This window comes from Syngnathus acus, chromosome 8, assembly GCF_901709675.1.
Source record: "Syngnathus acus chromosome 8, fSynAcu1.2, whole genome shotgun sequence".
Classification (NCBI taxonomy): domain Eukaryota; kingdom Metazoa; phylum Chordata; class Actinopteri; order Syngnathiformes; family Syngnathidae; genus Syngnathus; species Syngnathus acus.
Window position 1 is genome coordinate 4,038,061 of NC_051093.1, and position 25,407 is coordinate 4,063,467.

The 25,407-nt window shown below is 45.6% G+C and overlaps 1 protein-coding gene across 1 annotated transcript; it reads right to left on the bottom strand.

Moving 5' to 3' along the window:
• Nucleotides 1-5: 5 nt before the first annotated feature.
• On the bottom strand, nt 6-25,160 carry si:ch211-210g13.5 (inactive phospholipase C-like protein 2). The gene is made up of 6 exons (XM_037255693.1): nt 24,287-25,160; nt 6,495-8,969; nt 4,443-4,646; nt 4,284-4,359; nt 2,252-2,361; nt 6-1,056 (listed from the first exon to the last, which is right to left on the bottom strand). The coding sequence occupies exons 1-6, from the start codon at nt 24,566-24,568 to the stop codon at nt 673-675; spliced, it is 3,531 nt and encodes a 1,176-aa protein (XP_037111588.1). The 5' UTR covers nt 24,569-25,160; the 3' UTR covers nt 6-672.
• Nucleotides 25,161-25,407: the final 247 nt, after the last annotated feature.

The following is a 25,407-nucleotide window of genomic DNA, read 5'->3' on the forward strand; positions in this document are numbered from 1 at the left end:
TTTTTCACACATATATCTATTTTCTTATGTTTTGTGGACCCTGGGTGCTGTGGCGCGGACCCGTAATTCCCTCATTGGAGTCCACCCATGCGGCGACTGTCCAGACAATAACATAACGTAGAATTAAAACTTTGCAAAAAAAAAAAATAGATAGAACCACAAACAATTAGAATCAGTCCTTCTTACATTTTATATAGTTCACATCAAGAGTCATATTTTCTGATTGTGGTTGTTAGGTGAAGTGAGCCCAGGTTGTTAAAACTAAAATCAAGGAATGATTCCCGAAGTGTTCCTCAGGGCAAACAAATAAGAGGACTAAAAATTGTGAAGAAATAAAAATGCAGAGGCAAAGTGTGACCACGTAGGAAAGCGGTCATGAGGTGCAGCCTGTACCCACAGAGTAGAAGAATAGAAGGTGTGTGGGAAAACGATGGCACCCCGAGAGAGAACTTTGGAGATAGCAGAAGAAGAAAACGTGTGAAGCGTGAAAGTGAAAATTTACATCTTCTTCTTCTGCTCTCTCAAGTCTAACCTTCACACTTGTGTTTCACTCCTAGTGCGGCGGGTCTTCCTCTTCATCATCTCCTTTTCTTGACCGCTCGCCTCCAGATGTTTCCCCTCATTTTTTTGATCCTCTCTCGGGTGCTCGTCTCCGTGGGCACAGGCTGCGGGTCAGCAGTGTCCCGGTCCGGCCGGCTCGTCGCTGAATGTCTCCTTCTCCGTGATTGAGTCCAATGGTCCGGCTGCTCTTTGCTGCTCAAACTGGAAGTGTGGCGGCAAAGCTGGAGGGGGCGTGTAAGCAGGTGGTTTCGGAACACTTTGGAACAGTGGGAGTGGAGAATGAGCAGTCCAAGGTTGGGGTTGCGAGGGGGACGGTAGCGGTGACGCCTTGGCCTGAGGCTGCGTCGGGTGTTGGTGGAGATAAGGCGGGTGATGTTGCAGCTGAGGGGAGGCTGCGCCATTTTTACTGAGGCCGCAGGACTGAGCTGCGCAGTGGATCTGACGGAAGGTGTCCAGTGCCTCACTCTTGGCGTGCTTCAATAGGTCCGCCTGGCCCTACCACCAAACACAAAAAAAAAAAATCAATATAAAAAAATCTGCCACAGTTCCTTTAGTGTCATTACCAATAAAAGCCACAAGGGGGCAGTGTTGCGCCGTAAACACGAAGAGCGTTTGCCAGCTTTTTTCAATGTACTCATATTAGAAAGGTAAACTTTTCTGCTGGAAATGAGACTACGCGGAACACGCAAGAATGAATAAGTCATGTGTTCGAACCCCCCCAACCCCCGAACAAATTATGTAAGTTGTGACTCAGCGGGCATGAAATACGACGGCGACAAGCTTTGCCTCTGGAGCGCGATGGAAACGCACTTGGGTGCAGTGACTGTGCGACAATCCACGGGGGACTAAGCTTGCAAAATCCAACTGCTTTAGCCTCATTAAATTGCTAATCCCGCTTTTTGTTTGTCTAAATCAAACAGTCTGTTTAATAGTGGCTTTTAAATAATTTGTCTCGTCACAATTAATGGCAATATCTTTCTTAAAATGCAGCATAATTACAAATAAACAAAACATCACGTTACGCCAGTCAAGTGAATTGAGAGAGTTGTTTGACCTAAATCCAGCCTCCATTAAATTTAGTAGGAATATCAAAGCTGGGGAGACTCCCAAAAAAAGCCTCCAGTAAGTCAAACAGGAAGTCTGGCATTTTGGTTTGAATCGGTCATGTGATTTTTCCTTCCAGGAGTTCTTTAAAAGCAAACTTGTGGCGGAAATATATAATGGCAAAATGACACACTTGATCGCCACCCCCTGTAACCTGCAATAATGGGCCAGCCATTTGGATGTTAGATTCCACTTTAAAAGGAAAATCGAATCCTGTTTCTTTTGTATCATTTGAACAAGGTCACTTTAGAGAAAGAATGGCGCAGAGGCAGTCATGTTTGGGAACATCATGTCTTGCCATTAATGCTTGCCAGCAGTCTTGAACTACTCAAGGCCATTTTTTGACAGAACGCACGAGTTTGCCTTGATTAATCACCAAGCAGCTTGTTTGCATTCTTTGCTAGAATTTATCATCGCTATGTGTCATCAAATGCTGTTCAAGAAAATGTTGAAATGCTCGTCAAGTCTGTGCTTTTATCAAAATAGTCCAAGAACAAAAGAAAATACAGCACACTTAACATGCCATATTTCTCATCTTGCTGAAATTAGAGAGGATGGAATCAAAAGGTAGCCTGCTTGTGGTCACCTTGAGCACGGTGATGTTCCAGGCGTAGCTCTCCATGGCCTTCTGGAGTTTGCGACCCTTCAAGCCCTCCTTGACACCGATGCGGTGCAGGTCCTCGTGGAAGTCCAGACCTGCACATGTTATCAACAGCATGCAATTTAATCATTTGGGATTTTTAATTATAATTATTTTTTGGTTGTTTGGACTTTTATTTTTTATATTCAAAGCTGCTTAAGTGCATTTAAAGCAGTTGATTTTCACACTGCCAATCCGCTGTTTAAGAAAAAAAACTAAACTGACGCATGCTATGTTAGATGCTATTTTGAGCATATGCCTCAGGCTACTTAAAAAAAAAAAAAAGGACACAAGTGGCCCGCAATTTGAACACGCTTCTTTACAACATGCCACTGAGGAGGATTTACAGTACAAAACAAATCAATGCCACAACGAGGATGACACAAATCACAGACGACTTTGACCTTCGGCGACGCTCGACGGGCGCGTTTAAGTCGGAGACGGATGGGCACTAGCACAACCGAGTGCGTAATTGGTCTTTAAAGCCGTAAACATCATCTCATGCGGCGAGGAATCGGAGGTTTATGTCACAAAAATGCTTTTCTCCTTGGCTGAATTGGGCCTTTGAGCTAAGCTAAGTGGCAGTGCGGGCGGCCGGACGCGAGTAGCCTCAAAAGGGAGCTTATGTTGCTAATAATTGTTGTGGGTTCGGAAGGAAACCTTGCTACCGCCACAAAGGACATGAATTCTAATTAAAAAAAGGCTTTCCTTTAAATATCTTCCTTTAATGAAGGCAAAAGTAGAGCAAGTGGCATCTGGAAAAGCCCCGGTGCGTCTCAGGTGCATGTCCGGCTAAGTGTTAGCGATTCCTCGTGCCTTTAGGGAGCCAAATCATTCCACACCTCCCCATTCTCATCAACGTATCGCTACTTGATCGGCCGAATGAAACGAGGACGTTAATAACCGCCGCGGACCACAAGTCGTGATTGCCGAGAGGATCGTTCATCACTTGATGTCAACTTGCCATTTTAATCACACGTGTTTGGCCGAATAATGAGCGTATTGTGTACATCGTGATTGTTAGCGGCCGTCGTGAAAGAAGGCTGTGTTCAAAGAACTTGGAAATAGAAAATTCAAAATGCAACTTGAATGACTTTTGTATCCCCAAAGAATATTTCTTTGTTGCCACTTGGTAGTTTATACGATGTGGGCTGTAGTGCGGCGAATCTGATATAGAAAACAATGGAACGATTGACTGATTTACTCTTCTGGTTCCATTTTGAAATATAACCAAAACCAAATGACATCACAGCCGCCTCTTTGCTATGCATATAAATGGCAAAATAATTGATTTGTGAGTGGATGAAAGTGAGCGCACTCGACTCGCTGTCTAAATGAGTTTATGAGGTACATCCTAGCGAAAACTTTTAAGTCGACGCTAGCAGTGAAACTTTAGAAGGATTTTTTTTGCCCCCTCTCCCCAGTTGATTCATTATTTGTTAATTCTGCCTTTTGCATTAAAACGGCATCTCCACCTCGAGCCGTTTCTCATATTAGTGTCGACTCGATGGCTGAAGCCTATAAATCAACTGAAAAAAAAGCCCCCCCCCACCTCTCCTGAAGAGCTTTTCATCCCCCACACGCCATCACAGCTATTCGTTTCACCGTGTGCTTTTCTCTCAGCTGCAGGCCCTTTTGTGAAAATGAGTGTGCGCGCATTGTGTTCACCTGCCCACCGACATGATCGACACTCAACGTGGAGCCTCGTTGTTAGCGGCTGCGGGGGCGGCGATACGCGGCGAAGACAAAAGGCGCCGGGACCTTTACGCCGGCAGGATGTGAAAATGGACAAATCAAACGTGTCGTCGTTCGCATCTATTTACAGACATGTTAACCGGGCTCCCCTTCTCTGTTTTAGTTCTTTCATAACGAGACGGCAGCCAGGTAGCTGAACGGCGAAATCTGGTCTGCTTATTGCTGAAGTGCCGCAAGTGGTTACGCAACCTCGCTCAATCCTTTTGTTTGCATTCATACCAACCTGCGCGCTGTGCTTGCACGAGTTTGCAGTAGACGCCGTCTGCCGATTCGATCAGCGTTCTGCTCGTCTGGATCATCTAGCCACAAAAAAAATCACATCTGGTCATATATATTAAACACTTAAAAAAATACTTTGGAGGTCAACACTGAAGTTGCTTACCATGTCGTAGGCGTTGAGCACCTTGCGCAGCAGCTCGGGCACCAGACCCTGAGCTTCCATGGTGGGGTAGGTCTCGCTCAGGTCCACCGTCACCCGAAGTGAGCGCTCGCTGTTCATCAGCCAGGTGGACACGGTCAAGATGCACTGCTTCATGTTGGCGGCCGGCGTCAGACCGCAGAGCTCCTTGAAGGACACCATGGCGTTCTGGAAAAGACAAAAGAAAAATTACAGATAGAGCTTTCCTCCCATTCAAAGGAGAATTCTCATTCAAAGGTGTACCGACTGAATCTTCTGGCTTGACTTTAGCTCACAATATCAAAACCATCACACAGTCTTTGTGCGCAAGCCATCAGTCACTTCGATTTAAATCACAGCCGGGAGAACAAACCGGCCGGCAAAAACAAAGCCAGTTGATGAATAGAGGCCCGGAAGCAAACAAACTTTTGAGGCAACCAGGCTGTTTGGGGGATTTAAGAACCGACCCACGCTCGCACACTGTGGGAACCGTCTGTTTCCCCGGGCTGGACCGGCGGAAAAATCCGCTCCACATCCCAAGAGGACGTGCCGTGGCACCTTTGCGGAGAACAACAATGCCATCATCTGTTTGCTGAGTTCGGATGAGCACCTCAACGAGCCGAGAGAGAACAACTTAAATGGACGAGGGAGCGGCGCATAATTACAAGTGCCGCCATTTTACGCGTGTCCCAGTGCGCTTGTCGAGCTTCCCTTATTTTGCGCTTGTTGTTTATTTACTTCAGTTCATTCTGCTGCGCAATACAAATCCACAGTAGTGTTGCGAGAGCCAACAAGAGGCTTGTGTTTTTAATTACACCCTCTTCACCCTTCCCACGTTTCGCCAATAGAAGCTTTGGGTCCCCTTAACAACACTTCTTTTGTTTTTGTTTCAATGTATCCCCCCCCTCTTTAACGGGGGAATGGCATTGCGAGGAGGTGTATGTCAGATCAGCCGTTTGGCTTTAGGAAAAGGCAGCCAACTTTCGACAATCATTCAAACTGAAACAATATGAGAGTTGCTCTTCTTTTTAGCGCCACCTACTGAATTGGAGTAGTATTGCAGACTTTTTGCCACCTGGAAACTTTGCAATAAGAACAAAAGGATTTTAGCGCCGTAATAAAATATTTTGACAGTTATGGGTACTTTTGAGATGATAAGCATCAGATGATTCTAATTTTCGTCAGTTTAGGACTTGAGCTTTGCTTTGGTGTTTCACAAAAGAAAGCCACGCGGAGACGTGGCGGTTGATGCCATCTGGGTCGTTGGCTCTCGGCCCGGCGTCGCAACCTAGATCCATGTGGCAGGTTCCACGCAACCGGCCACTACAAAGCTTTTGCCAGCATATTTTGAGTTTACATATAAAAGAGCTTTTTATTTATCGCGCATCGACTTCCTCTCATCTTTTATCCTGCCACATCAAAAACGCACATTTCCATTTCAAAAGGAAACAAAAAGGCGCCAAGCGTTGTTTGATCGGGTTAACGTATCGTCTGTCTATTTCTAATTTCCATGTCAACAAGATTGACATTCCGTGATAAATGACGCTGTCCATTTCTAACCTGAACTGGCGGAGACATTTACTTGTGCTTATTAGTCAAATTTAGGCACCGGAGGAGTTTTAAAGTCATTCTCGGAATGCCTAGCAACGTGCGGCCCATTAGCGCTGGCTGCTAATTGTCCCTCATTAATGATTACACTATTCATACACCGCCTAATTGCATACCATTGTTGCAGTATTGGCTGTTTCTTACGCAACATTAATGGAGCGCAATTAGCCGCGCGGCGACGGTGAAGTGCAGTCGGAATACTTCACGTCAACTTGGAACAAACACGTGGAGGTACTTAGCGAGGAAGGAAGTTTGACATTGTCTGGCTTAATGTAGCAGTTCAAATAATTGATTCTTTTGTTTCAATGAGGGCATATTTCTTAGACTGCTAATGCTCAGGATGGCTTTATCCTCTGACAAGATTTATTATTTTTATGTCATCTGCTAGATTACAAAAGACGGCAAAACGTTTGATGGCTAAATCCTTACCTGTACATTTTCTCGGAGGTCCGTGGCCTCCCGAAGTGGTTGGGTGGATGCTCGGAAAAGTTCGTCCACCACTTTGATCCCGGTGGTTTTGGTATTGGTGTATTCGCGGGTTTTGCGACCTTTCCTGACTGAAATTCCTCTCTTATGGGCCTTGCCGCCTCCCCGTCTGTTTGTGATGGCCACGTGGACGAACAGCGTGGTGTTGGGTAAGAACTCTCCCGTCAGCGACTGTAGCGGGACGTGCCTGTACCCGGGCTGCAGGCACTCAAACGGGATGGTGTACTGGCCGATGAACTCGTCTCCGATATAGTCGTCGTCCAACACCACGAAACGCAGGACGGCCAATTCGGGTAAATTGATCTGGAATTCAAAACTCTCATCAAAAATGGGGTTGTCGCCGTTTTGAGACACGGTTTTGGTTCTTTGCTCGGCACAATCGGCCGGGATGCCGTGGATCTCCACGTATATGTACGGTTCCACCACGTCGCCCTTGGCCGCCGAACCGCGAGGCTTGGGGAGGTTCTGCCCGCTGATGACTTTAATGTGAAGGAGCTGGGCGGAAACCCCGGGCAAGGAATCCCGAGCGTTGGCGCTGAAGTAGGACACCTCCTCTCTCATGATGGCCGGCCTCAACACGTAACCGCAGTTACCGTTTTGTCGAAACCAGCCGAGGTTGAGGTCCATCATCAGGCCGGGCGTTTGGTAGTTCATGGCGACGATTTGGCAGCCGCATTTCCAGAAATCTTGCGGGTTCATGTTACTGGCGTCGATCCGCATCGGGGTGGGGTAAACCCTGGAGAGGAAACGCTTGTTGTAGCAGACAAACTCCTCCGGAAACTCATTGGCGAATCTGTTGGCGTCGACCTCGTTGAAGGAGCAAATCTCCCAATATTTCTGGTCCCTTTTTGACGTCTCAAAGTCTCGGAACTGGACCGATTTACAAAGAGACACGAGCTCAGAGAGCTCCTTGCACAGACGGAGACTTCTACAACCGTTTAGTTGGTCTCTATCTTCTACTCTTCTGGACATTTCGAAACCTTCTTCCTCTTCCGTCACATCACCTTCGGGTTCTGTGCAACCGTGCTCGAGTCTCTTACCCTTGAGAAGGATTTTCCCTTTGAGTGTCTCAGGAGAGGGCAGATAGTTTTCCTCTTTGTTGGGGGAATCCACATACAGTTTGTCCCCGAGAACTTTTTTCATGTGTTGGGCCATGACCTTCTGCTGATAGACGGAGCAATGAGCAACTAAGCAGAGGATGAGCGGATACTCGGAGCTCTCAAAAGCATATTGGTTGACGATATCCAGGACCTTGGAGAATGCCAGCTGCGAGGCCACGGAACTACCAACGTACACCACCGGCTCATTATCGGGACCGTCCCAGACGACGACCTCGATGCTGCGGCAGCCCATCCTCAGAACGCGAATGTAACTACTGATGTCGGAGGAACCCCAGAAGTGATCTTCCAGAAGAGAGGCATTATGTGAAGAGTTGATGTAGTAGTGGGACAAGGGTTGAGTCATATCCTGGCACACCCGCTTGTGCTGCGGGTCGAAGATGTGGCACTCGGACGAGAGGAGGTAATGCGTGAAGCCATCGATGGAGAGGTAAATCTGTTCCCTGCCTTCGGCCGTGGGCTCGTATTTTAGAACCATATCCCTACACGTGTCCTCCGTCACACCTTCTACACCTTGCTCCACCTCCACGAATAACATAAGGTCTTTACAGTCCAAGTACTCCTTGTTACTGGAGTACTGCATCAGCAAGAAGAAAATTTCCGGACGCGTGCAAAGCTCGCAGTAGGCCTCCACGAATGTGTCCATGTTGATCGCTTCGCCGTATTGGTCTTTGGCTTTCTGGAGTTCTTTGAATTTGAGTTCTATCATTGCCTCTTTCATTCCAGGGTTGAGCCCCTTGATGATTTGAGTGGCCCTGAAAAGATCAATGTGTCCATCTTTTTCCATGTCTGCCAGCTCAAAGACCGAGCTGATCCAAGATGTCCGTACGCTGGGCTGGCTGGGCTCCACCATGTCGACGGTGTGCCTGCCGTAAGACACCAGGTATCTCAGGCCCATCACCCAGGTGCTGACCACGTCGGCCGTACTGGCAACCAAATCCAGCGACTCGTAGTTGTCCCCGTAGATGATGGAGAAGGCGCACTCATCCGGGAACTGATCAGAGAGCCCGTTGCTGCGAAGGACCGGAGTCTTCTTCCCTAATCGGACCTCCTTAATGCTCTTGATCTCCAGCTTGGCCTTCTCGGAGTCTTTCTTGGAGGGTTCCCAGCGGAGCCAGTGCATGTCCGGGTCCAGCAGGAAGTATCTGTTGTACATGCGCGAGTTGGAGCGCACTTTCTTCATCTCGCAGCCTTCCATCATGAAGGCCATGCACGCCGCTGTGCTGTTGATCTTGCGGTCGCTCGGCATGGAGCTGAAGGAAACCGTCTTTTTCCTCACTTGCCTCTGTTTGGACCCATCCTGTCAACAAGAGAGGGATTTAAAAAAAAAAAAAAAGAATTAACAAGACTGCATTCAAAACACAGCATTTTATTAATATTAAAAAATTATATAAAATATAAATAATTTATGTTAAAAAAATATATATATATTAATAAATTATATATATATATATATACCGTATATATATATATATAAATGAATATAAAAATATTAACTAGACTGCTTTTCAAACATCATTTTATGCACATACGGAACTCTGTAAAACGAAACGCACACCACCTCAATGCGACGTTTTGAGCAATGTGTTTTGATGCGTCAACGCTAAAATGTGCAGCGGAGAAGCAGATTTCAAGGTGCTTGTTTACACCGTGCGTCTCGCGCGGTCATTGCACGATGCTGTTCAGAAAAATTCATCGGCGACAGACGTGGCGACAGAAGCGGCCGGGGGTGAGAAAACCAGTGCAGATGGTGAGGCGGCCTCCAGAGTCCCCCCCCGGTCCCGCTGGTGCGATCAAATCACATCAAGGCGTCAGAGCGTAAAAATCTGAGCTTTGCTGTCCTGAAATTTGTAAAATGGAGATGAAAGAGGAATAAATTTGGTAACATGATTCCAAATGACTTTACCACAACCACAAATGCCACACTGAACCCAAGGAGGCCATCATTAAACCCTAATAGACTTCACCCCCCCCCCCCCCCAAAAAAAATCTGCACGTTCTGTTTGGTAGAGAGCAAGAAAGAGAGGTGACGTGGATCTATACTAACAAGATTTATTTGCAACAGGGAGATGGGGGGGAGCGGGGGTCCCTGATGGAGACAGAGCGCGTGTGAATTTAATGAGTTTAATAACTTGATTTGTTTAGATGTTTTAGACATGCTGTGCAATCTCAATGCCAATAAAGCAAATTAAATCACACTGAGGAGAAAAACCCTCGTGGAGGAGGAGGAGGAGGAGGAGGAGGAGAGACACAGCTAACACTTACGGTAGAGGCTACGGCGACTAAGCGTGTTTATACTGGATTTTTCACACATGAAGAGGTTTCATTTACAGGGGTGGATCTAAAGGCTGTCCGAAGATGACACAAATACAGAGAAGATAAGCAGCTCCAGCTCAATTGTATAGAGTGAAACATCGAGGTTACTCCGCTAAGTGATTCAGCGCTGTCACCAAATATGTTGCAGCAGCTGTTACCGAACGGTCTACTATTTGTTTAGATGCAGTGAAAATATCGTAGATGGATATAAAAAAAAACAACAAAAAAAACCAGGCTAAACTTTCCTCAGTTGGTTAATTGTGTGGAATCGATTGCTGACACGATGGATGGATGGATGGATGGATGGATGGATGGATGGATGGATGGATGGATGGATGGATGGATGGATGGATGGATGGATGGATGATCTCGCTCATCTCAGTCTCCCATTGTGCAGCACATCCCCAAAAACGTTTGTGGTCGCTAATGTGTGAATAGCTGTTAAAGGTCTCAGAGGAAATGTGTAAAAAACAAAAGTGTGACTGGATCGTGTGGACATGCCTCAACACCCGCCCATTTATTTATTTATCTTTACAGAAAATGCATTTACACCTTCATACGGAAGGTCATTTGACGCTAGGCCCCTTCGCTCGGAATACAAATCGCCCGCTCGCTGTTAGCACTGCGCGCGCCTAGCTAATAAGTGGAAAGCCTCCAGAGCACCTTGTAAAAGCAAAAAAAAACACAAGCAATCTTGCTAATTAGCGGCCCGTCGAGAGAGTGGAGGTCAATGCTATCGAGCTGTCAAACCCCAGCGCTAGCCACTTAGCTCAGTCGCGGCGTCAACGTCAAAACGACTGTCCGCTTTGCCCGCCAGTCCTGAGGACGCCTGATATATTTATGAGCGAATGTTGTTTTTCAAGTGCAAAGAATTTCTACTTTGTCGCTTGTGGTCGCACTCCCCTCGCTGCTTTCCCGTGACCTTGCATTAGCAGTGGGGCCAATTATTTTCCCGCGGCACAAACGCCGTTGTCAGGTGAGTGCACGTGCGTGGGTGTGTTGCTGAGCAGTTCGACTGGCGGTCTTCATCAGCCGGGCCTTCTCGGATTTTGTCGCGATGCCAGCTAGAACACGCGAAGGCACAAGTAGGAACTTGTTTGTCCCCGAGTCACCTCGCAATCCCCCCGCCGATGCTCATCTCGCTAATTTAGCGGGGGATGTTTGAAGGTCACTCATTTGCCTCCTCGCTCGTCGGGGCTCCCACTTAATTAAATTATTCATTGTTTGTGCCTTCTTGTTTTTAATTTTTTGTGTTGTTTACTTGTATGTATATTGTGTACTATGTCTTGTCACCGTGGGAACGTAATTTCGGTTTCTTTGTGTGTCTTGGCATGTGAAGAAATTGACAATAAAGCCAAATTTGACTATGACTTGACTTAAAGCGTCTCGTGGTCCCTAAAACACAACGAGCAACTCTAGGCCGCAGGGTTGCCAGAAGCCGCATGAGGAATCGGCTCGCCGTTAAATTTACTGCTGTTTACAAACGAGACGAGCGCTAGCAATTAGCCGCGGAAAAGATTTCGAACTCACTTCAAGTACCACTTGGAATAAAAGCTTGTTTTTATGAAGTGCTTTTCAAGGGAATTGAGTATCACGTAGCTAATGCAGATTTGACGAAGCTAAAATAATTAAAATAGAGTTCACAGTCACAATGTAGTTGCAAGTTAAGCATCTATTTCGACTACTTTGGTTGCCTCGAGACACAATCGAGCCGACTCAATATAAAATAATTCCATATAAACAATTTAGGTAAATAAAATGCATTGATAAAATGCGCACACACACACACACACACACACACGCACACACACAGGCACGTCCTCCGCTCAATGTTCAGTCCTCCCTCGTGGTCCAACTGTGTTTTCTCCTGCACTCATTATCACAGTGGTTTTCCTAATTTCCCGGATGGTTTTCCAGGCACTGGCCGCTGAATGTTTGCCAGAAATGTTGACGAGCTCAAAGACGGTCGATCAAAGTGTTGCCGCATGGCTTTTTGTCTTGCTTGCTTTTCGCAGCCTTTCTTTTGCATATCTTTTCACATTATTGTTTGGTCTCCCACTTCATCTTTTGACTGTCACTCAAATATCTTTTTTTCCATCTTCGTCTCCATTTTATGAAAAGGATGAGTCAGGAGCGGCGCTGCGGATTCTTCACTCTGTCATTCCTACTTCCAATTTCTCACACTTTAGCGCTGACCACGCACACACACACCAGCCACGGGAAGCCCCAAATATCACATGCAGACAGAGGAAGTTGAGGCCCAGTCGGGCAGGAGCAGGAAGCTGACAACCGACAAAATGTCATCCTGCCGGTCGCGTTGCCACAGAGCCTGACGCTCCCGATGAATCAAACGACAAGCTGCCGCAAGATTACGAGTGACACGAAGGCAACTCGTAAATGTTATCTAAACGAAGCCCAATGTGTGTGTGTTTTTTAATATCCCGAGAAACATCGGGGGGTTTTCTCCAAGTCTGAAAACACGATAACCTTTATGGAACAGCGCTTTTCCATTAAACATCGTCGATCTGACTCTTTGACACCGCAGCCTCGGTTCTCTTGAGTCGATGCGGCCTCGCGAGCCTAACCTTGACAGTCTGCATTGCAGCAAAGAAAAGAACCATTCACTGCCCGCGCAACTGCAGTCCTCGTCACGCTGGCTTTTATATTCTCTCTTTTACATTTTTTCTAAGCACCATCCAAATGAAACAGCTTCTGGAGACTGCACATCCTAATTTTCACTTCCTATTGAAGCAAATAAATCAATCGGCGATATTGAGGTTGAGCACAGATGTGATATGAAAGGTGCATTGTTTGCTTTGCATTTTGTTCCCTCCTTGTATTGAATTTGAAACAAAGCGTGACCTTTAAACAAAAGCTTTGCATTGTGTTTTTTTTGGCCTAGCATGACATCCCAACTTGCCTATCCTTTTGTCACAAGAAGTCATAATTAACATTTTAATGAAGACAACATCTCCCGTCCAGATACGAAATGAGAAGTCTACAAAAGTGTGCAGCAACTAGAGGTCCCCTTTGATAAACTGCAGGATATTTTTTTTAAGAAACACATAATGCCACTATTTTTACCAATTAAACCACAGGTGTCAAACTCAAGGCCCGGGGGCCAGATACGGCCCGCCACATCATTTTGTGTGGCCCGCGAAGACAAATTGTGCATCAAATTCGTGTCATTACTAGAATTGCAAATTGTCTTCACTTTTAATATCTTTTTTTAAAAATATTTGACCAGTTTTTACTCATCTGATTTGAAAACGAGTTTGTTTTGTAGCTTTTACTGTATATAATATGAGGTGCTCATACATTTATTTGGGTTGACAGTCATAATGGCCCTCCGAAAGAAGCTATGACTACAAAGCGGCCCGCCAAAAAAATTAGTTTGACACCCCTGTATTAAACTAATACAAAAAAGACGTGCCGCCCCCTAGCAAGATTAAGCAATTTAGATTAATGCGATTAATTATTAATTGTCTTGATCGATTAATGCGATTAATTAATAATACACCATAAATGAATTAGAATATTTTATTAATTAAAAAATAATAATTCTCACGATTGACATTAATGCAAATATTTGACCCTTTTCACGTTACGCATTTTCTGAAATGCACAGTTGTCATTAACACACAGCAACGACAGCTCGATTAACGCGGGAGTCCAAAATGATTTTTAAGATATGATGAAAATACAGTCGAGGGGCTTAGTACATGTTGTAAAGCCGTGCTTCGCGTCGCTTATGCATTGACATGTCCACCTCGCGCTTCCATGCAGAGCCCACACAATCTATCTCAGCTTCACGCTGAGTGAATTTACTCTCCAAACGCCTACCATGTGTGTATTTTTAAACATCCAAAGCGCAGCAGCCATTCAACATGGCACAAAGAGTGGAGGGAGGCTCCAACTGGCAGGTGTTCAGTGGAGCCCGGTCACCTGTGTGGGTGCCCGGGACGCGGCGTGGGCAAGGAGAACGGCGGCGTTGCTCACCCTCTGTTACACGAGCTATTATTCGCCCTGGGCAAAAAATAAAGTCTCGCTGTCTGAGCTTTGATCAATGATGCGTTTCTCCTCTCTGAAACATTCCACGCCTGCGTCCGCGAAGCCCACTCAAGGTCTATAAATAAAAACCGTGAGCCCGATCCTTGGCCGGGCGCCTTCCGTCTCGTCAAGAGGTTGGCAGAGCGACCGGCGGAACCAACTTGTGCCAGAGGAGGCGAAAGCATCTCATTATTCTTTGTTTACATAATCATCAGGACTGTGCGCTCATCATGAAAAATTGTGGTTACGGCTTGGGCTGAACGATTTTCGAAAAACAAATTGTGGTCATCCCGACTTCGAGATTCGAAAATGACGTTGTGGTACATTGAATTAATCATTACTTTTGAGAATTGACCGGAAGGAGAAATGACAACTCGGGTTGCAAATTCAATAAACATGCAAATCCATCTTAACAACGCGAAGGAGTTGTGTGGAAGTAGGTTGAATTCCTGCTGAGGAGAGTTATTTTCTTTCCTCCCAGGGGTGGACGCAAATGTAGGACATGCGAGGAAACTCTTGTATAAATGGACTAAGGACAGGGGAGGACAAGAGTGCAAAGTGCTTCGCTCTGGAGGTCAACATGATCTTGGAGTTCATCTCCAGCGCGGCGGAGAATAAATTCGGGATCCGAGAGTCCTCGGATTGACTGATGGATCTCGCGGTGGGAGGTTGAATCGTCATGTTTGCCGGAAGAAAAAACAACAGGAAGAACAATGCTTCCTATTTTTAGGTCCTCTGCTCGGAAAAGAGGGGGAGTCCTTGAGAGAGAGAGAGAAATGAGCAGCAGGAAGAGGAGATGTTAAGTAGAGAATGACACACGCACGGATGTCTTTGCCATGCCGGAAGGTGACCCAGATGCAAGAAAATGCCAAGGCCGAGCATGTCAAACGTCTTTCGAGAGAAGCGGACCTGCCATGTGCTTCGTAAACGAGCAAAGCAGCGCTAATGGCGTCCGACCTTAGCATTAACTGCTCAATTCTAAGATGTATTTCATCAACAAGGCAACTGTGGAATTCACAAAAGTGTCCTGAAAATATTTGCGTTATCTAAAGCGTGCCTACTACTGCGAACAGAAGGTCCGGAGGGGCTAATTAGGGAGTCTTTCCTGTAAATATGCGTGTCACCTAGCGAGTGCATCGAGTTCCTGTGGTCAAGGCTGAACTGGCCATCTGGCGCCCAGGGCTGACCTGCCTCTTGGGCTAATGTGACCCGATTTTATTTCTTGATTTTCTGGCCCAAATGGTGCCACGAACTGATCCAGGAAGATTTTTTATTTTTATTTTTACATTGCAGTGTAAAGCCTTGTTTGAACATGTTCTACTTACCGGCATAGGCTGAAGATTATAAAGAACCAACTGTTTGTCTGTACAGAATGTCATGAAAGATTAGCGCTATTAGCATTAAGCTGCGCTCCCATCATAGCCAAGAGCACATGAAGATCTACTTGATAAAACTAGAAAAACAGTATGTAACAAGCACTTGTTTTCAAGATGGAATGTCTTCAACAATTGGATTATCCATTTTTTAGTCCACGAGAAAGATGCTACAAACTTGAGACGTAATACAGCTAATATTTCAAAACAACAACATCCTAATTCTGCTCAGAACAAAAGGTCAGCGTGTGGCATAGAACACCTCCGGTATGTTACACACGGAGTGGAGGAAAAAATAAAATAAAAATCAATACTCCTGCAATTCTGTTGCAGAGATGATAAATCTTTTTCCACTAAAGTGATCTCAGGCTGCTCTCTTCATCCATCTTCTGTTCTACCTTCAGTCTGTCATGTGCTTTTTATTTATTTATTTTTTTTATTTGGAATTGCCGTGCAGTCGTATGTTCACCTCTCTTTATTCTTCATTACTAATTAGGCGCTGACCCGGAACGTAACCTTAACTTGGACAAATGATTGCCAGATAATCTGATTAGCGAACGAGAGAACAAAAACAGCAACTGGGAGCATCATAATCCTTTAAGATTATCAGCGGTGTGCAAATGTTGCTGGAAGACGTTTCCGCACTCGCAGCCGAAGCGAAAATAATAACTGCACTCCGTTTTATTGATTTTACATTTGCCTCCCAAGCAGCTGCCACATTAGCACCCTTTTCTTATTTCTCCACAAAATAAAACTGTCAATCAAAACACTGATATCTTTGGACCCAGATTACAAGCGGCTGCCATTTGCAGGCGGCGACACCGCTAATTGAAATTCATCGGCGGCGACCTTTTTTCAGGCGGGTTGCATTCCGCATTTACCTTGATTCACATAAGCCGGCTGCCACCGATAACGGGGCGAGATTGCGAGACCAAGATGGACGCAAGAATGTGTGTGTGTGCTGCAGATAGGCTCATTAAATGATAAGGACAGATGGGAGGGGAGGGGGGGGGGGGGTTGGGGGCTTTAAAGGAAATGCCGCGGAACTCATCAGGTAGTTTGCAAGTGATTATTCCAGCAAAGAGAAGTTTTTAAACAGACATCACACACTAAAATGACTCAAAGAATCTACATGAATAAATGATAATAGAATTGTTCTCAAAGAACAGGGTTTTTTTTCTGGGGGAGGGCACGGTTTTAAATCTGGTTTCAAATGCATTTACACTACAAACTATAGTTCTGTTCGTGTCTTATTCCAGTTACTTGCAGCATCGCAGCTAAATGCTGATGCACCATGTTCACTTTGAACTCTGGGATCCATTTATTGACTAAAGTGTATTTATCTATTAATTTATTAATTTATTTATTTACATATATTGTTTAATTTTAAAAATCTTTATTTTTTTAAATATTTTATTTTGTTATTTTATTTATTAATTATTGATGGGTCATATTAAATGTTCATACCTTAAATAATTTCTGCTTCCTGACTTTTCTGGACAACAAACAGCAGCCAGCCTTAATTGTGGGGGAATCCCCAGGGTGAGAATTTTTATACAGCTCCCCTTACTGGATCACAACATATTCATTAGGTTGCACGAAAGGAAGCATCTGCAGCATTTCTACTTAATATACATTTACGCAATTTTTTATTTATTCTCCTGGTTCAAGGGCAGTTGAATAAAACACAAGACTAACCCGAAGGCGATATCGGAACATGCTGTGATTATCACTCGCCAAGGGGGCAGACAGAATTTTTACATACAGAATATACAAAACAAGAGAAATTTAAAAAAAAAAAAAACTCTCTGGGGAAATTTTTGTAGTTTTGAATGATAATGATGAGCTCCTGAAAGAAACATGAATCAAGCGTCGAGCCTCATGCAAGCAAGCAGTCAGTCCAGAGTTGTTATTGTGTATGTCTGTGTGCAGAGGTGGTCTGAAGGACAGCTACGTGAGTGCCACTGCAAAGTGACTCATCCCCGCTTTAGTTCTGCACGAACGGCGTGAAAATGTAGAGAGGCCTGATGGGAACGTGATGAGGTGGGAGGAGGGCGGGGGAGGACGTGGGCATTGCAAAGGTGGACTTTTTCAGGACGTACCCGGTCGACACAGGTGAAGCTTTGAAGACAACACATTTTTTATTTTTACCAGTGCATTTGTTTTCTGTTTAAAATATAATATGCATAAATAAAATACAGGGCATATTGGAAAAAAAAATAGTTGCACTTCTGCTTTTTTTTTGGAAAAGTCAAAAGATAACGTTGTGATTCCTCTTTCGCTCTTGAAAGTGACACATCTGCGATTGCGAGCGGAGATAAAAATATCTCAGCGTTAGGAACAAAAGAGCCAAAGTAAGGACAGTAGATTGAGGTTTTGTTGAAATATGCGGGCTGTTTATTTATAGAACACGCAAGGAGCGAGTTTCATTCGGACAACCACATCACTATTATTTTGCCACTTATAGTAGTAATATTTAGTTGATAATTGATTTAATTACTTCATTCTTTGTCATATAATCGCATTTTGCCACTTGATGTTGTCTGAAAATATATTTATCTTAAGCATTTTTGTTTTTGATTTGATTTCAAAATATCCCGTGCCAGAGTAGCAAAGCAGCCCCAAAACATAAGCCCCGCCCCCTGCCTCCATTGACAACATATTATACGGCTGCAGAGAAAAATAAAAGCAACGTAAAACCTTTGAAATCCGGATTCTATTCTACTCTGTCTTTTCTTATTGTTGATACCCAGAACTACGTGCAACGACCTTGTGTATGAACGGCGAGGAACATTCGGTGACAAAAACACAAAGTGGCATGCAGATGAGAAGCCCGCTCAAGGTCTGTCTAACGCACGTCACTCAAGGCCGTCGCCTCATGGCCCGATGATTAGTATTCACAGTGTTTTCACTCTCGCCTCATGCCGCGCTCGGCGAGGCCCCCCTCAAGCTTTGCAGATGTGGCTGAGCGTGTAGATGCGTGTTCGAGTGTGTCGGGAAAAACAGGTGCGCGACTCCCCGTTCGCCTGCGTTTGTTGACATAGTTTGTGGCCGTGAGGAGAATGCTTATGTGTGCGTGCGTTATTGTTGCTTAAGCTATGGAACTAAGCATGCACATGACCCCCCCCCCCCGGAGGTGCAGCCTCAATTACAGCCGCCACTTAACGCTGCAGCCTCCGGAGACACTCACGGTCTTCATTTGCGTCTTTGCACAGCGCTGACACTTTGGATGATCCGCCCACTCGTTTGCAAAAACAAAGCAGGGGATAGCAAATGGAATGAATAACATGAAAAAAAAAAAAAAAAAAGGGATGGAGGAGAGTCGAGCAAGTGGGGGTTGTTATTGTTTTTGCAGAGATGGAGGGAAGTAAGGTTAAGTCGATGTACATTGAAATAAGAATGCAAGCTGTGTTATGATTCTTCCATGTAAGGCTATGCTATGCCAACATGTTTTTAGGAAGTGAACCTTGCAGGGTTTAACCAGCCAAAGCGTTCCCATATGCTTTGAGTTTGTCCTCATCCTCCCTCGTCTTTGCACAGCCGTCATTTATCAAAAGCCACTTCCAGCCGGCGAGGAGAGCGGATCCAATTTCCCGCCGTCAACGCCACATAAGTGATGCAAGGAAGCGGCAAGGCAGCTATCAGTCAAAAGCATCTTGCAACATCCAGCCTCCCCTCCCCTGACCGCACGATATTGATTTGGACCGACAAGAGTTGTGATGGCCTGGACACGCCTCGGTGTGATTGGCGCATACGTTGTGTCAGAGCGGCCGTTAATCCTCTCGCGGGATGGGGTCAAACTGCGACATCCTGTATTGATGGAGCGCTTGAGCACGAACACATCGCCATGCGGCCTCATGTGACTGGAGTGGACTATTGGGAAGTGATGGGAAATTTTGATTAGAGCTTAATAAGAAGGAATTGGCGAGCGAACATGACAAAAACGGCCATTGGCAGGTTACGCCAGGACAGCGTGACGCAAGGACATGCAAAATTTACGCGCCGCTTCCTTGCCGCCATCCTTCCCACTCTCACTTCCTTATAAGCTTTTTTTGTTGTATTTTTCATTCTTCCTCGAGACCCGCTCGTCATCGTGATAATCCCCAAATTTATTTCCTGGTGTTTATTCTCACGCCATCTCTTTAAAAGGTCTTCAAAATAAATGGAAAATTAATCTAACTAAAGTGTTGAGGTTTCCACTCGTAAAAAAGTCTCATATTATTTTTCAGTAAGGGTCCTTGAGACTTCTCAGACGTGCCCACCCAACTTGGTGTCGATTAGTTCAACTTACTTCAATAACAAAAAAATCAAGTAGAAAAAAACATTCCCCAATACACACTTACACGCACACCGTACATTTCACAACAAAACAAAACGTGATTTGCAGTCTGGAGCTGAAAGCCTGGAACACATCACGCTGCCTTCCAAGCGACCACCATCACCCCTCCTCCCAGCACTCCCTAATCCGCCAAAGCCCCAACACATATTTAAGATATTCTCAAGACTGACTGAAGCTTTTCTACCGACCATCCGGACTCACGTATGGATACGAACATAGTACATTGCGATATTGAGCCCATGCTGTAAGAAAATACCAAAGTGTGGCGCGAGCGTCGATGGAATGTTTAGGCGACATGCTCGCGCATGTTACCTACTGCGCGGTATGAGCGGCCTTCGCTTCGGGGACATTTCAGCTTTGCTGTTTTCATTTTTTTGTGGGACAACGTTCCAGTTGTGTGGAAGAGGAAATCCTGAATCATGTCTGAGAGCCTGAGGGCAACTTACACCTGTACTATTCTGAACACAAGACTTTTAAAGCTACGAATCTGTGCCAGACTTCATTGGAATCATCGTTGATTGCTTCATTTGATTCGTTTGCTAGCTTGATGGAGGTCAATGGGGACATTTGCAAAACCCGACAATTCCATCGCATCCACGAAAAGCAGTTTGTCGTTGTCGCCCGGGCCATCTGCGTGGCAAACGAGACAAATGGCGCCATCTGCGAATTCCTAGCCAAGTTTGCGCACGTGTCGCTCGTCGATAAATTGACTTACACGACGGTGGCGCCAACGCGGGCCTCGCTGTGATGTGCATGGATTCTTCTCCAAGGGAGTCAAACTGGCCCCAAGTACGGAAATGATGCGACGCTGCGACAATGTAAGATTCAGCGTCAGGGGAGGGGGGGGGCAGCTGGCTGCAAACCCCATGCGCTACACACAAGCTGTCCCTGTCAGAAGATCACTTCTTCCAAAGGACGACTGTTCAAAATGGAAGCAGAGAATCTTCCATGAGTCGGCTCTCACTTCTGACCCGCTAAGGCATAAATCCAAACAAGCATGTCACTCGCACGGTTTCCTTCCTTCCTATAAAATTCTCAGGCCATTAATAGATCCCATAATTTCGACTCTAGCGGCGCCGAAGGTCTCGCGCATCCAATTTCCTTCGCTGACATCACTTCCTGCAGCCACCGTGACTCCGACTCGGACTCGACCACACGCATACACGACCCGTCCGCGCTCATTTGTCACGCTCTAAACCCTCACTCTCCATTTTGATCCGTCAGTGAGAATGACACGCTACGCTTGTCGCTAGACCGACAGAACAGAAGAGGTTCTGTTTATAACATCAAGACTGAATTATTCAATGATAGCTCCTGAAGTGTTACAATTGTGACGAAGAGCGTGAACGTTTTTGATCCAACCTTGACGCACCGCATTACTGAATTAGCTGCTTTAGACCAATAGTGTATTGATATATATTTTTTTTTTAGAGGCAATCATTCAATCTTTTCATTCCGTGGAACTGGCTTTGATGGACGCAAGTTATTTCAACTTCGGTCACAGGTCGTTGGCTTTAAAGCACAGTTTCGTTTCCCCGCAGTCGCTCGGCGCTCAATAAAATACCCGGCAAAAATAAAGGCAGTGAATACAAGTGCCGTATGTTTGGAGAGCAGTAAAAAACAAGCCGCAGAGAAGCCAGGTGGAACGGCAGATTGTCGTTCTCATCCATCACAACCTTGTTGGTCTTGTCCGCAGTCCTCAAAAATATCTCGAGCGGATAAAATCAAACAGGAATCATTCAATGACAAAATACCATCCGGGAACAGTCAAGGCTATCCCAAAGTCATCTTCCAATCAAACCCAAGTGCTCGTCACTTTTCATCAGATTGGTGTCTGACCGAACCTCTCTGACTGGGTCACAATTTGACACCTAAAATAATGAGTTCAATGTCAAGTCATGATCCTCTGAGGGAATAAAAGACAAGGAAGGATTAAGCTAGCAGTGTTTAGCAATCCCACGATGCTAAGTATAACCCTTCTTGAGGACAACTTAACCGCATCGAAGGTCGAGTTAAAATAGGGAGCCGGGCCTCCAAATAGCCACAATCTAATGACTTAATCTACGAAATCTCCAACTGCTGTGCCAAGGCGTGTTTTCTAAAAATATGTAGCGCCGCTCACATATGTACCTCCGTGCGGGTTCCATGAGCTGAAATTAAAATTCAGGTAAAGAGCTCATTTTCCCAAGGAATCCCCGTGATAGACCCAGTGATGCGTGGAGCGATGCTCTTTCCAATTCTCATCATCTGATATGATTATGCGCTATGTAATCAATTACAGTTAGGATTGGACGCAAGTCATGCGGGAGGGACACAATGTTCCAAATCCCGTCTTTCCAAAAACGGCCATTTTTTGCCACTTATCACATTCGACAACAGATGTCTTTTTCCGGCGAAGCCAAACTCTGGGATGCGATTTCTGAAAGAGTCACCTCCAATCTGAGGCAATCCACGCGTCCTTTTGACCTGATTCACTCTGTCAGTGCTCTTACTAAGCATCCAAGTATGTTCCTCACATGATGACTATACACATTTGGGCTCCAGCCCATTAGATGAGGTCATGAATGTGAAGTATGAGTCGTATGCACTCCCGCGCAAGGGAGGCAAGACAGAAGATACGACCTCAGACGGGGAAAGACGATAACCGTGAGATCATTATTGATCTCGGTTCCTAATGGGGTGAAGCTGGATTGCACACTTCTTCCATCTCTTTGGAGCTGGGGAACTGTGGGAATTCCGGCTTTAACCGGGAGGAAGGAAGAAGAAGGGAGGAGAAATGAGACGTGGCCGCTTGATGATTTTGGGACATTCTGAGGGCGATGCTGTCATCACTAAATTAGTAGTTTGTGCGCCGGGATGTGCTCGGAATCGGTCGCCGGAAACCAGTCTGGAATCGCCGCCCACTGTCGGCATTACATAACGAGGCCGCAATTCAGACGGACGCAATGTCTGAACTCAAACATGCAGATTAAGTCGAAACAAAACAATGACTTTAAATTCATGCAGATTTTATTAGCCATGTTAAAAGTCGGGTGAGTTGGCGACATTGGAGCGGCAGTGGCACGTTGCGCAAGCTGATGTTTTTGCCCAAACATGTTTGTTGGAGGGCGCGAGAGCTGTCGCCACGAGAACCCGATTATGAGTCGATCTAAGAAGTGAGCGTCGGCTGCTGCTGAACAAACTCTGATCAGAGTGGGCCGGAATACAAGAGCGGCGTTGTACTTTTAGAAGGACGCTGACTCGTCATTGCAGTCTTTTTGCCGCTCTCTGCTTATTTTTGGACCACATCAAGTTAATGATCCTCAACCAACAGCCAGAATACATCCCAAGATACATTATGCAAATCTGCTTCTCACCAAAACTTTAATGGCTCCTCCCGAGAACCAGCCCTCGTACAAAAATTGGATTCTGTTTGCTCCTATTTACATAGACTTAGGTGAAAAAGATCCTCACGATGACAAAGTACGAGACATGCTTGAATAGCAATCACTTCGCAACAACCAATTAAAAGGAAATCACAGTTCTAATGAAAAAGCTCTCGGCACATCAAGCTTTATTGGACTCCACTTTTCTAATGTGCACAGCTTTATTGGACAACAATAAATAATGGTCAGTACGGAAAATAATCCACTGTGATGATTTATAAAGTCAGAGTAGTTTTAATCCACATACTTTTTACTTTAGTATTTTTGTTCAAGAGTAAGGCTACTTTAGCTCAGTTACATTGACGAACCACCGACGTAACTACGACGGAGATTTAATTCCTTTTGACCAATCAAACGGAGCCGGGTAGTCACATGACCACATGCAGTACACGTAAACAACCTTTTGAAAGTGTAGTAAAAATATGCAAATTAACGGATGGGCTGTGGAAAATAGCAGCTTCCAGTGTCCAAAATGTCGACATTTCAGAGTGCAAGATTTCCACTTGGAGCTTGAGAAACTTAAAAAAGATGTTATGCTCAGAGGAATAAAACCAGCAGGGTCAACCGCAGCACGCGAATACAAAATGAAGTTTTGAAGTCTGCGCCATTCCGACTACAGAAAGGCTTGCACGCATTCAAAAGGAGCAGAGTGAAAAAGCAAAGCACAAATCATAAAACAGCAACTCACATTTTGGATTCAGGAAAGAGATGTCAACATCGCTGATAAATGTAACCGCATGTCAAAGTGCAATGGAATCACATTACTTTTAATTACATAATTGAAAGAGTCTGCCTGGTGTTCCGTTTCACTTGAGTAACCAAAGAAAGTTGATTGAAGACCATTTCTTTATTTTTTTTAAAAACTCTTTCTAAAGTGAATTTTGTTCTATTTGACGTTCATGCACTATTTATGGAATAAATAAAACAGGTTACGCACTCGTTATTCAAGAACGGAGTGCTTATTTTCCACCTCAAGTAATTATTTGGAGGGCTGCTTTTTATTTCTATTCTATTTATTTGGCTCCTCTCACCAATCTGGTTCCTTCTGCAACTGGACCGCAACAACACTCATGCTAGCTGGTGTCACCTTGAGACTTCATTTGAGCCAACCAACCTTCATGATGCCGCAAGGTGTGTTCGCTCCTCCCTGGCTCCTCTCCGTGGACGGATCCCGGCTGCGAACGCCAACCGTCGGGCTGCTCAGTTCCCGGTACCGGCCGTTGCTGTACACTCCATCGGCTCCGAAGCTCCGGGCAGCGTCGGCCGACACCTCCAAGTAGGGCCGGGTGGCCCCGCCTCCACCGCCGCCGAACCCTGCAGCGGCGGAGGCTTGCGTCGACCGGCTCAAGTCCAGAAAATGTCCCGATGGATCCGAAGAAGCGTGGAGCCCCGCCATGGTTCACAGAAGCAGCAACAGCAACACCTCCACGGTTTTGCGGCAGCGGCCCATTTCTGTTTTTTAATCCACAAAAAGGCGACTCGGACTTCGCCTGGTGCCCGAAACAGGGAGCCGGCCGGCCGGTGCCCCCCGCTTCTTCGCTCCTTCACTGCGACAAGCCCGCAACTCGGAAGCGGTCCTGCTTCCGAACCTTCTGGTCCCGAAGGGCTGTGCTACTACTCCACTTGTGCTCGTACCGAACCGGCACCGTCTTGTCGTTTGGACCAACATACACTGCACACAACTGGCGTGCATCCGCGGGACAAATTCAAGACTGCGCGGGCACGAGCGCGACGCGAGCACGGTGCCGCGCGTGCCCGTCGATGTAGGCACGCACCATCCTTACCACGCAAAGTAAAGCAGCTCCATGAACTGTTAAAAATCTTTGACAAATGATCAATGGTGGAACGGAATTGGAATTGGACTTTTAGTTTTCCAGAGGTGAAAAGTATCCACAATCTGTACTTATTTAGGAGGACAGAATTGTGTATTTAAAAATAAAATGCTGGAAGTTGTACAAAAGTAAAAGCATTCTGGATCATTGCAGCAATCCATATCCCAATATTTTTGTCCGCTGCCATAGCTGCAACACAAATGCATCGTCACTTAAATTTCCAGGACTTACAGAGAAAGAAAAAACTATATATCAAGACACAACCACGACTTATTGTAATCAGTCGTGCTAATTACGCTTTAAAGGTCAGACCTATCGACTGGAAGGGCGGGGCGGATATTTAGCGGGTCAAAGGTCGCTTTGCCAGGTTTTCCCCCGAGGCAGGATGCAGGCCTCGATGGTG

Bases quoted from the DNA above. Each gene is read 5' to 3' on its own strand.
- si:ch211-210g13.5 (XM_037255693.1), bottom strand. From the start codon at position 24,568: ATGGCGGGGCTCCACGCTTCTTCGGATCCATCGGGACATTTTCTGGAC. The intron at 4,647-6,494 runs GTAAGGATTTAG...TGTCTTTTCCAG, and splicing joins ACCTCCGAGAAAATGTACAG to AACGCCATGGTGTCCTTCAA. The intron at 2,362-4,283 runs GTTGGTATGAAT...TAACATGTGCAG, and splicing joins CGTGCAAGCACAGCGCGCAG to GTCTGGACTTCCACGAGGAC.